At 52.8% G+C, this 12,851-nt stretch overlaps 5 protein-coding genes across 5 annotated transcripts; 1 reads left to right on the top strand and 4 right to left on the bottom strand.

Moving 5' to 3' along the window:
• Nucleotides 1–554: 554 nt before the first annotated feature.
• AB675_4373 (Alcohol dehydrogenase 1) lies at nucleotides 555–1,219 on the bottom strand (the record flags this gene model as incomplete). Its single annotated transcript, XM_018144506.1, has 5 exons — nucleotides 555–576; nucleotides 622–706; nucleotides 765–901; nucleotides 951–1,011; nucleotides 1,060–1,219. 5 exons carry the CDS (start codon nucleotides 1,217–1,219, stop codon nucleotides 555–557), a joined length of 465 nt encoding a protein of 154 aa, XP_017996502.1.
• Nucleotides 1,220–2,981: 1,762 nt separating this feature from the next.
• AB675_4372 (uncharacterized protein) lies at nucleotides 2,982–3,704 on the top strand (the record flags this gene model as incomplete). Its single annotated transcript, XM_018144505.1, has 1 exon — nucleotides 2,982–3,704. One exon carries the CDS (start codon nucleotides 2,982–2,984, stop codon nucleotides 3,702–3,704), a length of 723 nt encoding a protein of 240 aa, XP_017996560.1.
• A 671-nt stretch (nucleotides 3,705–4,375) lies between these two features.
• AB675_4371 (uncharacterized protein) lies at nucleotides 4,376–6,903 on the bottom strand (the record flags this gene model as incomplete). Its single annotated transcript, XM_018144504.1, has 2 exons — nucleotides 4,376–6,162; nucleotides 6,213–6,903. The coding sequence occupies 2 exons, from the start codon at nucleotides 6,901–6,903 to the stop codon at nucleotides 4,376–4,378; spliced, it is 2,478 nt and encodes an 825-aa protein (XP_017996572.1).
• A 1,116-nt stretch (nucleotides 6,904–8,019) lies between these two features.
• Nucleotides 8,020–10,220, bottom strand: AB675_4370 (Alcohol oxidase 1; the record flags this gene model as incomplete). Its single annotated transcript, XM_018144503.1, has 5 exons — nucleotides 8,020–8,358; nucleotides 8,409–8,856; nucleotides 8,906–9,796; nucleotides 9,848–9,899; nucleotides 9,947–10,220. 5 exons carry the CDS (start codon nucleotides 10,218–10,220, stop codon nucleotides 8,020–8,022), a joined length of 2,004 nt encoding a protein of 667 aa, XP_017996474.1.
• Nucleotides 10,221–11,696: 1,476 nt separating this feature from the next.
• AB675_4369 (uncharacterized protein) lies at nucleotides 11,697–12,348 on the bottom strand (the record flags this gene model as incomplete). The annotated part of the gene is made up of 2 exons (XM_018144501.1): nucleotides 11,697–12,265; nucleotides 12,312–12,348. 2 exons carry the CDS (start codon nucleotides 12,346–12,348, stop codon nucleotides 11,697–11,699), a joined length of 606 nt encoding a protein of 201 aa, XP_017996522.1.
• Nucleotides 12,349–12,851: the final 503 nt, after the last annotated feature.

Here is a 12,851-nt window from a genome sequence, read left to right as displayed (position 1 = left end):
AGACGGTCGATTTCAATGTGGTTCATATGGGGACGAGGACAGAAACTCCATGATCATCACTGCGCCAACGCTTCCAAAACTCCAAAAGCGCACTGTCTTACGATAAACCTTTCGCTGATGAGGCCGAGCTACTTCAGCCCGGACGTGAAGGTAGACTAGCGCTTCAACAACGCGCTTCGATAAGCGCACCAATCATAAGTACAGCAAATCACATCTCCATTTCAAGAAGGCCTAAATCAGGTTGTGTGTCGGGAGCGCACAATGGAGAAGCGGAGCTCCCAAGGCTCTTTGTATTTTCGTCATATGCTTACATGGCTATTGTAGTACCGTCAAGCAGATCTGAACCAGATCTACAATGTGACACCTCTATGGCCTAAGCTTGGACAGCTGAAACTTTTGCTCTGCTCGAAGTTGCTCAGACGATCTCTGAGCAATGTCTCGCGATACCAAATCTTCCGTAACATGCAACTTAATAGATTTGAAAGGGAAAATGCTACGCAGTCTCTTGAAGAACGTCGCTAATGTTTTGCTTGCGAGTGATTTAACCCTAACCCTTAACCCTCGCCGATAATACGGCTGTAAGGGTCAGCTCAATATGGGCTTCGGACCTTCACATCTTACCCAGCTACTTGGCCACGTTTGAGCTTCTGCACACTCTCGTTGAACTTACTGAGACCAACAACAGTAGGCTGAAGGGCAAGGAGACCTGTCACCTAGTCAGCACGCACAGCCCATGCTGAATGTGACTGGCAAAAGGTTTTTACCCCTCCTGGCAAACTCGAGTGTTTCATTGATGTCTTCAAGGCTAGAGACCAAAGTTCCGACAACGTGTTGATTGAACGCAGTCATGTGGCTAGGATCAACATCCGGGTGATATTTGCCCTGCGGTGGGATGCCAATGCTGCAAGTAGTTAGTGATTGCTTCAAAAAGTTGTCAGAACTCATGCCACATCAACTTAGCACCAATCCTAGTCCCGAAATATCCTAGTCCAACCGGGCATGCCTGAACAGCTGCTACATATTAGTAAAGCTGCAACGCGATGGTGGATTGGATTGTACCTGTGACGAACACAGCATGAGCACCACCCTCAGTCAACCGCACAACTTCAGCGCAGGTATCAAATGTTTGCCGAAAGTCGACAAAGTGTTCTGCACCGTACGTTCTTGCAAGAGTCGCTCGTTCGGCGCCAGTGTCGACGACAATGGAGCGCAGACCCATCGCTCTAGCCAGTTGTACACCTTGGATACCCACTCCTCCTCCTCCTCCGCCGCCGGGGAAACATGCCCATTGACCCGGTCGAATACCTGATTCTTTGATCGAGGAATATATCGTCGAAGCTGAACACATCACTGGCCCTCCTATATCGTCGCTTACACCGTCGGGAATTATTGTGGTGTATCGCTCAGGGCTGAGGATGCATTGTTTGTATGAGCCTGTTGCCGTTGATAATTGGCGGCCGCGGCGGAGGCGTGAGATACTGACCGTCGACAGCGAGTCCAGTGAGGATAGCCTCTGAACAATACGTCTCGCGTCCAGACTTACATGACGTGCACGAGTGGCAAACATCAAATACGGGCTTTTGACCCACTCTCTGGCAAGCCTTCCCGTCCGCTCAGGCAATATAAGCCACACGCCGAACAGTTAGTAGTTAAGTGGGTGACCATTAGCGAATCCCGTTTGTTGATTGTTTTTGCTTTTTGGAGATCAGGTCGCCGGAGAGACTGATAATCTATCGAATGGCTGCTACGCATAGAGAAGGTGGTTGTTCATCGAATGCCTGCTACGTATAAGCAGCTCTTGCTGTGCACTCCAGTCGAGCGTCACGTGCATTTCATTGCGCAGGGACTTGCCAGCTTCTTCCCCTAAGGCGCTGCTTTACATTGCTTATCACGGTCTGCTGACCACGAGCAATTTTCTCAGCTCGTCGCAGCTTGAGTCGAGTCTGGCTCGCGTCCCCTCGATGCAGGCAGGACTTGACGAGTCTATCTCAACCAGTCTCTTCGGTGTATAGCTCGATCGAACCTTCTCCTGCAGCTACAGGGGTCTAGAATCAAGGCCAAGGCGATTCCATCGAGCCGTCCTCAACGGTCACTGCTCCGGACCTATGATGTGAGGGCTTTCTGTCGCATGTACTAGGAGCTCAGATATCCTCCTCGCGATGGCTTGCGGGGTCGACCGAATCAGTCGGCGCTCAAGGAGTACTTCTGTCACGTTTCATCATATCGGAAGGCTTGATGCTTCTGCTTCTGTCGAGGCTACGCTCGAAATGCGTCGTGCATAAGCCACAAGATCGATCACGGCCTAAGCAACGCAGACTCAGCAGTCTTCGATACGCTCACGGGTTGTCTATTGGGCCTCCAACAGAGCTTCGCACAGCGGACTTGCATTCATCGAGAGGATCAAGCATTTCTCCACTCAATCCAAAGGTTCTGCTATGGTCGACGGTGACACCTTAGTTGGTGCCACTGCTTCTGGTGTTGACACGTAACAGGTACATTTTATTCCGATATCCTGGTCCTTGCTCCACCACGTCCCGAGCATGCAGGAAAATTGCCGAGTTCGGAGGGCCTGCTAGTGACAAGTGGTTGAGATCTTTCTCACGAGGGTCCGTTGACAAGCGATTGCTGTTCTCTGATCATAAGCCCTAATTGCTCTTGCTTTTAGATGCATGCACGTCAACCACGGGACAGACGCTCTTTCCCACTTCGCGAGAGATATCTCCTCTAGGACTCTGCCTGCTCATCGAGCCGCATTTGGCTTTTGGCCAATATCGATCAAGCCTAGACAGCATAGTGGCGGATCAAAAACTGTCGTACTAAGGGCTTGCTCAGCCAGCCACGTTGGTCGATGCCCGATCTGAAGACGACCTCTTTGGGCGCTTGAAGTACCATTCTCCTTGCCATAAAGCTATAAAACTGCATTGCCCGCCTCCTCGGGACAATGGATTTCTACTTTGCCACGCGGCTTCCGTCCTCTGACAATGATTTTCTTTGGCATAACAGCGGCTCAACCAGCCAGCCAGTCCGCCAGTAAGCCATGGTATCAGGAAGGCCAGTATGACCCAGACAACCCGACTACTCGCGGAGGCTCCGTCAGCTATGCCATAATCGATCAAATCACCTACGAAGGCCGAACAAATGATGGTAGCAGTGGGTGTATCACCTACGATGGCAAAGCAGCATATGACGATACTTCCGAGACTGCCCGCCGGGTGATCAAGGACTTTTTCAACGCTATCAATGCAAACAAATACATCTTCGAAATCAACAACTCTCAGCTGGGTGGTGATCCAATGAGTGGGGCACGCAAGTTATGCACGCTTTACTATCGATATGGACCCGATAGACCTCTCCTCTGCCAACAGGTCTTCGAACATGAGTTCATGAACTTTAACCGTAGTGTGAGGGACATTGAGTACGGAGGTGTGCAGGTGCGCAACAGTGAAGTTGTGAAGAGGTTTAACCGAGCTTTACGGACAGCCCTTGAGTCGACCTATGATCCACGTAGCAAACTTGACAAGGTTTTCACCGGCAAATATGCAGACGACGCGGTCGAGGTCAACAATGATAACTGTGGCGGCGACACCAACTTTGGGAAGGAAAAAACAGTCAAGGTGTGGATCGGGGGAAGTCTTATGCTTGATGCGCAGGAGGGCGAAAAGTGGCCTAACGTCAAAAGGCTTATAGAGCTAGTCAAACGGTGAAGTTGGTGACGCTGTGGGAATCTGGTAGCAATAGGTTTCAACGTCGACTGGGCAGCAGCGTGGCTGTGCCGCTTCTCTTACGGGGTTCTAGCTGCACTAATTCTGTACGGCTCATAGTTTTATCGGTCGTCGACCAATGCCCAGGATGTGCTAAGCTATGAAGAGTGCAGCTGTTATCACGATGCTCTATAACCAACGACTGCTTTCATGGCCGCCATGACAGCAACCTTGATCTCGGATGTCTTAGCAGACGTTACGTGACTTGCTTCGAGTCTTGGCGTGCACTCCGCCGCCTGTCCGCGACTCGCAATCCAAGCGAGGTGAAAGGACGCCAGTGCAAACCATTGTCAAAATCCTGCTGTTAGAGTTCTGGCGCGGACGAGTACACAGGCGAATGCGCCCGGCTAGTCAGACGCACGAGGAGGGGCATACCACAAGTCGGAGCGCGTGAGCAGTAAAAGCGTCTGGTATTATATGCTCGCTTTCAAGGTCATCCATGCATGTGTACTCTTCCCTTGCTTGCCATCAAAAATCGCTCAAAGTCGTGATATATGTACAGAAGGTTCTTTTTCAACAGCTCGCTTGCCAATCATTCTCAGGCCTGATCCCCAAAACAGCCGGCATTATGGCCTGGTCACCCATTCCGAACCTCAGCCATTGCCTTTCCGGGCTCAGTCCCGATTCACAACCCTCAAACTCCTCCTCGGATTCAACAAAATCCCCACAAAACTCGGCTCCTGCGCCAGGATAACATCATCGTCACTCGAGTACTGCGGCTCCCTCAACGGCAACGGCGGCACACTGTTATCGCTGGTGCCTCTGTTATGAGCCATAGCCGCATAAGCACCCCTATGCTGACTCGACCTTTCGTCACTTGTCCTATTTCCGTACGAGCTGGAAGTGAGACTCTTCTCCTTGCTAGACTTCCCTGCCGACGTAGGGATCGCGAGGAAGCCAGCGCCAGCCGAGCCTGAAGTGTCTCCTGTCAAGTGCTGGCGTTGCGCCATAGCGACGTGATTCTTGTAGACCTTCAGCTGCTTGCGATAGACGTACACACACCAGCCGAGGTAGAGGGCGATGATGAACAGCACACCTGCTATAACGCCACCAGCAATCGCGCCTGCATTGCTGCTGCTGCTAGAGCCGCCAGAGCTGACTGGACCAGCGCCGCTTCCTGGCACGGTGGTCTCTGTTGCCACAGAACCGTCTGCGCCTGTAATTGTGTACGTTTTCGGTTCACCCGTGGCCATCGGTCCAGCCGTGGGTGTCTGTACTGGTTCGGTAACTGTTGCGGCGCCCACGGCGTTACCACCGATAACGGATTGGACCTGACCGGGAACGCCGTAGCCGTATGAGCCTTCCAACGCGCCTGCGTCGTCATCTTGGGCAGTTTGCCGATTGAGCTTGTCGTCCATTCCACCCTCCAGGGCAGTGTATTGATTCTGCCAAGCCAGTGAGCTCATGTTGAAGACGTAGATGCCGGGGCTGTCACAGCTCAATTCCGAGCCAACGCCGCCCCACACGATCATCTGGCTGTTCCAGGCTGCACACAAGTGGCCTGCACGTGCCGGCGGCACCGATTGCTCCGACATGTCGACTTCGATCCAGGTAAAGGACGGCACGGAAAGGATCCACATGTCGTTGTATTGCGTTTGCGACCCTTCTTTGAGATCTTGCCCACCGAACATGTACATATTTGTGCTTGAACCATCGGCAGAGCTGGCGACTACTGCGCAGGGATTGACGCGGACTTTCGGGCTCGGTCCTGATGTGGCCTGTCGGTACCATGAAGAAGTAGCAATATCGTAAACGTCGATGATGTTAAGTTGCGTGAACGTAGCATTATTCCCGCCAGCAAGGCCCAGGAGGATGCCTTCCGCGCCGTAGCCGGGAATGTAAACGAGTGTGCCATCGGCACGTTCCGGGAAGCCAGCCGATCCCTGCACGCCACCTTTGGTAATGTTTCGAAATTGTCCACCTGAGCCAGCCGCCGCGCCGTTGTTCACGGCTTTGTTGGAATAGCCCGGGAAGGTGTACTCAAGTAATGAGGTCAAATACACGCGAGCGACAGATTGCGACCATCCCTCAACAGTGTAGCCATCGAGATGACCTCCAAAGTAATACCCACGTCCCAGCGATGGGATCGTGATGCCGGCGCCTTCGGCGGCGCGTTGAACAGTCTGACCGGAGGCCTCAGCATTTTCGCCGCCAGCTGTCTCGTCATTGTCAAGTTCTGTCCATGACGACCCAGCAATGTCATACTGCCAGACCGAGAACGGAGCAGGTGACTCGGCTGGTGAGTCGGAAAACTGGCCGCCATAGAGGTAGAGATTGTTGTAGTCATTCCAAAGATAGCCAAGCGAGACTGCGGGTACCCCAGAAGGCTTTGGTAGGCCTGTTAGAGATGGTGTTGAGATCTGCCATGTCTTCGTAAGATCGAGGGCAAGGAAATCGTTGTCTGCGATAATTGTCAGCTGCTGCAAGACCTTCATAGTAATGAGAACGCACTCCACTCATTCTGAGTCTGATCTGCTGATGTCGAGGCTCGGCCGCCATAGTAGTACATCGTACCATTCACAACAGCGCTTTGACCGGACCATCTTTTGCAAGTATCGGTGCTGGTGTCCTGTCTTTTCTGAACTGCCGGCAGTGCCTTTGTTTGCTTTTCTATTGGCACCCTCACAACTCCTGCTTTTGCGCCGATGGGTGTAATGCCAGCCTTGAAGAACGACGAACCGCCAAAACTCGGCACAAACACCACGAGGACGAGCACGAAGAACAGCAGCCTCTGAAACGTCGGGAATAATGCAGGCATCTCGTTGACTGGAATCGGTATGTCGTCCGCGTCCGCTGGCCGCTCGAAAATGTCGGTCTTACTTCGAAATCGGACTCGTAGGCTCGGTCGGCTCAATCGCCTTACTCTGGCGTCTACTATCGCATCCTCGCCCTTCAGTCCTTCCTCAAAGAATACAGAACTGCGCCGACGAGGTGGTTTCTCTGAGGTCAAATCGATTGAAGAGGTCGAGCTGACTGCTGATGGTAATAATGGTTTGTCACTACTCGCGCTCGACAACGAAGAAGGAACGTCGCGTAGAGAATGCTCAGCATCGCCCTCGTGAGGCGAGTCGTACTGATTCATTCGGGGTCTCTCTGTGGGGTCTTGACTCCTGGTAGCGGGGATTTGAGTGGCTGTGGCCATATCCGCGGCGCGCAGAATGTCTCAGGCCTCCATTCGTACCAAGAATATTCTTAGATGTTATGTTCCTCGACAATGCGGTGCTGACCTGAACGTGAATGTACAGCAAAGTACATAGATATAAAGCACTTGGAACAGATAACAACGTTTCCGCTCGAGCTCCTGTCAGGCATGGCCATCACGAAAAATGACGGCAGCGAACAGAAGTTGGCGGACCGTCAACATCCAAGCGAAAGAGCCTTGTCCTGGTTAACCCCCAAAGGCGTGCATTGATAGGCAAGCACAAGTACCTCGAGCCAATTGTAGGCGCCCGACAAAATGAGACCACCTCGAAATCGAAGATTTGCTGGCAATTCCTTGCTGATCTCGAAGACGGCTTGTTCCATTTTCTCCAGGCATGACGTCGGCCTGGCAAGGGTCATTGCTGCCAAGCGTGAGCCGTTCAAGCCACTTTGGGGTTTCTGCCCCGGTAAGAACACACACGATCGGCATTTGGCGTCTTCCCCTTGTGCGGGAAGCTGGAGCGCCGTTGAGAGTGACATTCGAGGTTGTGTACACGCGTGTTGGTGCAGGCCTTCGATGTTGATGTTGGCCACAGGTTAGGCACAGCTGCAAACAGGCCAATTGTTGTAGCAGCCATTCGTTATCTGGAATTCAAGGTTCGATACGAAGCGACAACTGCCGACTGTTGACCTCCGGCGCCACCCGTACCCGCGTCGCGAACGACTCGCATGTCAAGCTGTGAAAGGCATCAAAACATTGTGTTTGATTTTTCAGAAGGAATCATAAGTACAGGGGGCCTCTGACGCGAAAATTGTAGACAGTAACCAGCATCAGGAAGGCAGTGTCATGCACGATAACAGAATTGATCGGTGGGACGACGTCTACCTACAATCAACCTCCGCAAAGTCAAGTCAAACAGGAAGGTGCGGAGGAGAAGCTAATAATACCGGACCAAAATATCACCAAAGGAGTGACTACTATTTTCGTTTCTCGTAGACTAGTATCTTTCATCAACTCGTCATTGTGCTCAATATGCTCAATCGCTCATCATCGTAGTCAACAGCATCACTGTCGTCAAAGTCATTGGCGGCTAAAGCCCAGCGCACGGCACATCAATCAGATCCTCGACAAGCCAGATAGCTCTCCCGGCACATGGTAAGTCGGAATCCGCATTTCCAGTGCATCACCAGAGTACCCGAGGTCCTCAGCAGCAAGCACAGCACACTTCTCGCCGATCAACAACGCAGTTGAGAAGGTGTTGCAGCCAACGTTGTCAGGGCAGATGGACAGATCAGAGACCTTGAGGTTCTTGACACCATGAACATTGAGACGCTCATCGAGCACACCATGCTTCACGACATCGTTGCCTTCGCGTGGTGCCATGGAGCAGGTACCGAGGGAGTGCCAGGTGGTCTCGCAGTGGCGTTGGACCCATTTCTCAATATGAGCGATGTCCTGAGACCATGATTAGCTTAATAGTTCGGAGGAACATGAAGTAGACTTACATCCTTCGAATACTTTAGCGGGCGGTACAAGGTCTGGCTGTTAGAGTTGAGCAAGTTCGGCTGTGGTCCCTCACCGCTATCGACAGGCATGGTCCAGCTGCCGTGTTGAATATTGGCAGTAATGTGGTTCGGCCCACCGTATGCATTGCGTGTAGCCATGTCCATGTCGCGAGCACGTGCATCTGAGCTGTATGCGTACTGTGGATGCATAGCAGTGACCTCTCCGGCATATGCGTGCATGCGTCTTGCCGTCTCACGGGACTGAATGTAGCCCCAAACCATAGGAGCCATGTCTCTCTTGTCATTCATAAAGCCAGCGTCGAAGTCGGGCGGAGCATATGGGTCAGCAGAGGTAATCTGCGTGAAGCCACGGGAGAACGGATATTCCAGGAAGTGGAACATAGTGAAGAACTTCCCAGGTGGCATGTCAAGGTGATCACCGAACCATCTGGGTGGTATTAGTCGTGACTTTCAGCCAGGTGGGAGGGGAAACTCACCCTGCAATGACCGAGTAATGCATGACAGGCTTGTCAGGCTTGTCTTTAAAGTAGTCCCAACCGCCCTTCGTAACGAAGTCATTGGTAGGCCAATTCTTCATCTCTTCCATCTCCTCCTTCGTTGGACGAGATTTGACACCAGCTTCAATACCGTTGGTGGCCAATGGGCCAGTACCCTTGAGGTTCCATTCATCGAAGACTCGCTTCTGTACCTCAGGGTCCCCCCGGACGAAGTCATCGAACGACTCGGTCTCGGGCTTGGCACGAAATGTTGAGAAATGCAGGTAGTGGTCCTGGAAGTTCAGACCAACACCAGGAAGGTCAACAACGGTATCGACACCAGCCTTCTTAAGCTTCTCTGGGTCACCGATACCGGAGCGCTGCAAGACCAGAGGACTGCTCAGTGTACCGCAGGAAACGATGATCAGCTTCCTAGCCTTGAATGTGCGGCGTGGTACGTTGTCGTAACCGCCGACAGGCTTGGACGGGACAGTGACCACCCCTGTTGCAACACCGTTCTCGATGATGACGCGGTCAACCTTGGTGTTGCACTGCAAATGCAAGTTCTGGTGCTTGGCACGCGTGGAGTGAATATATGCTGACGCAGCATCAGATCTGCGGCCAGTATCACGGTTGATCCATTTGAGCCAGTGTTCCGCTCCGTGGCCAGTAGTCAGGTCCTGGAGATCGTCCGTCACGGGAAATCCTTGGCTTTCTGCAGCACGCAGGAAGTCTTGCATGATTGGGTAGGTATAGTTACCGAACGAGACTTTAATGGGGCCATCGAAGCCGTGGATGTCTCTGTTGTTGCAAGCTCTCTGGTACGTCTCGTGCTTTCTCATGAGCGGGATGAGCTCCTTGGTAGTCCAGCCTTTGGTCTTGAAGTCGTCACTGTGAGAAGGTTAGGACCAAGGCCAGAGCCCGCGCGGTGGGGACACTCACTAGTCCGATGCAGACGCACGCGTGTACATCATGAAGTTGATCGAGCTGCCACCTGTAGCCCAGTCAGTCATCGCCCGACCATCTGTCCGGCATCCTAACCTCCAAGAATGTGTGCACACGGCACAACAGCACGCCTGCCATCAAGCCATTCCGATGGACGCGAATAGTAGAACGTTGCCGTCTTCGAGTCAAGCTTCATGTTCCGCGGGTAGATGCCCGGACGGTACACCCATGGATTGTTCAAATTGCTCTCGCCAGCCTCGATCAGCAATACCTGAAGCTTGTGATCGAGATTCGCAAGACGACCTGCAGGAACACATCCTGAGGAGCCACCACCGCACACGATAATATCAACCTCGTCCGGAACAGTCATTTTGCTTGATCAAATAGTCTCACAGGAAGGGTAAAGTGAATAGATTGTGACGAAGAGAGGGTGAAGCTGAGTACCTCTCTTCAAGTAGATATACTTGTCCATCTGTTGATTCCATCGAATTTGGAACCTCCCCGCACGCGGACGAAGAGCTCAAGGTCCCAAAACGCGTAATGCTCAGCGCCATGAGGGGAGCTGACGGGGACGTTCCTCAAATTGAGGAGCTTCTTGCTCCCTCGAGCCAATCCTCAATGACGGCTGGGCTCAGACGGCAACATCTTACCCTTGACCCGCGACGACATCCTTGCCATGCCGCATGCAAAACTCCAAGTATTGTGCGGAGCCCCAGCTTTCATGCAAGTGACTTTGAGGGGAGCCAGTGAGTATACTGCCCAAGACTGCAGGAGTCTCGCTTGTGACGTTGACCGTGCGGAGGACACCAGTAATCATTCGTTCAAGCGGGCAAGGCCAGACGGCAGGTGTAGCGTCTCACCCCGTCCGCTACCACCAGCATTTTCACAAGGCCAACGAACGTCAACTGTACCTTTTCAAGCCCTACCGGATACCGGAAATACACGCAGGGGTCCTCAGTATCAAAGGTAGACGCGTGTGTTTTGGCTTCCGCGCCAACAATGTGGTTGGTAGTGAATTCGGCCATGCTATAGGAAAAGACATAATGCGTAAACTTCCTATGGGAGTAGCCTCTCGGATTGCAGACCCGAGATGCGGGGCATGCATATGGTGGAACCCAGAAAGTACGGTCGTGGCCGCCATCCGTGACTGCGAGGATGTGAGTCCACACGGCATTGGTAGATTGAACTCCATGTTCATGGCGCAGCGCTGGCCGGATGGCTGACGGTAAGCTGATGAAACTCCAAGAGCCGTTGAAGACTGCGGGGAAGCCCAGGCTAGGCCAAAAGTGCGTGGCTGAACTTCGCACTTGCATCTATTCAGGCGACTTGGTCAGTCTGATGGGCACTCATGCTTGCGTTTGGACAGGGATAATTTGCCTCCCAGGTCCACACAGCAGTCGGTGGTCTGATCCATCTGATGATTAGCCGGATTCTCTTACTCTGGATCGTGGCTCGGCCTGTCTGCCGTCTTCCAGCGGAGAATACCTACATGTTCTCGATCTAATACAGCAATCTGGGCTCATGAGCTTCGAGACCGGCAGCCGGAGGTCCTGATGACTGATAGGGCGGTCTTTGGTACCGTATGGTCGTGCTCGTTGCTTAAACCTGCGTGTACCGATTCGTCTTGGCATCGCAAACATCCTGCGTCGGTACAAACACCGGTGGAGGGCGTAGATACCGACTTTGGCAACGTAGGCGCCAGGATGAAGCTGCCGGGCACTTGCCCATGCAGTAGATGGCCGGACCTTTGCCCAGTCTGTGAATATTATGGATATGGTGCTGCACTTCGGTGTACGCAGTCAGAGGCACGACTTGTGCATGAGCACCGATCTTCGACAATGATCAGTCAACGGCCACGCAAATCGGTCCGTAGTTGGTCTGCAGCCAGCTGGACTTCGATCAGACGTCCAATACCTTTCTTCCAGGTATCCTCCAAGGCGTCCAACTCCCCTTTCGAGGCCTCTTGAGCGGACTTCCTTTCTCGATTTACGCTGTCGACTTCCTCTTTCGTCGCAGAGAGCTCCTGGTCGAGTGCCTTGAGTATCTGGTCAAGCTGCGAGTTGCCCATGAGCCACGCATTCTTGCCCAGTTCCTCCAAAAGTGTCAAATTGGTATGGCGGCCTTTGAGCAGAGTGCTTGAGGTGTATGCAGCACGCAGAGCTTCTCGCCATGCAGCAGCATCATTGTCCTCTGACGGCTCATCCAACTCTTGGTACCTGGACAGGTCTATGCCACCTTCGCGTGGCTGCCCGGCCGCAAGCCTCTCAAGTTCTTTGGTTACCAGCTCGGAAAACTGAGGCTGGCGCTGCGCAGGCAACAGAGGATGTTGAGCAGCTGTGTCGACGGACTTTAGTTCCCGCCGCAATTCTCTATCAGCTTTCTCGCGGGCTGCGGCAGAGATCTCTGTGTCGATGTCTAAGGATCGTCAGTCCGTTTCTCGTATGGAGGTCGGTCTGCTTACAGGGCAGAGAGTCGTAGGACTCTAGTATCAGGGGCATGGCGAGTCTCGGTGCACCTTCGAGTACAATGTTCGTATCGCTGAAACTTGGTTGTCGCGTCAAGAAACTTTTGATGCCGCCATCTATATCCCGGAACTAGCGGATTTCATATCCGGCCCGCTCATTCGTAGCGCATCGCAGACCGGATGACAGGCTTCAAAATCGAGCCGGTTGATAGCTCCTAGCATTTTTACTGACATGAAATCAAACGTCCATCTCGTTCTCTCACCTGTAGGCTCACAGCAGCAAGCCATGGCAGGACATCCACAAGCACACAGCAAGCGCATCGCTACGCAAGACATAGTACGGACACAACGCCCGAAAACAGAGTTGCAGCGCTGCTTGACTGACGACAGTTATATTTTACTTGGCCAAATCCCATCGTACTTGTTTATCGGAGGCCCAGTGGTGGACGTACCCAGATCTTCTTCCGTTTGCCTATATCAAGGCACCGATCACGTTATAACAAGACTAGCAAGCTGGGGCCTGGGGAACTTGAAGTC

Source organism: Cyphellophora attinorum, assembly GCF_001299255.1.
Source record: "Cyphellophora attinorum strain CBS 131958 chromosome Unknown Contig30, whole genome shotgun sequence".
In the NCBI taxonomy this organism is placed as follows: domain Eukaryota; kingdom Fungi; phylum Ascomycota; class Eurotiomycetes; order Chaetothyriales; family Cyphellophoraceae; genus Cyphellophora; species Cyphellophora attinorum.
The sequence above is the reverse complement of the archived record's forward strand: the minus strand, read 5'-3'. Positions and strand labels throughout refer to the sequence as shown.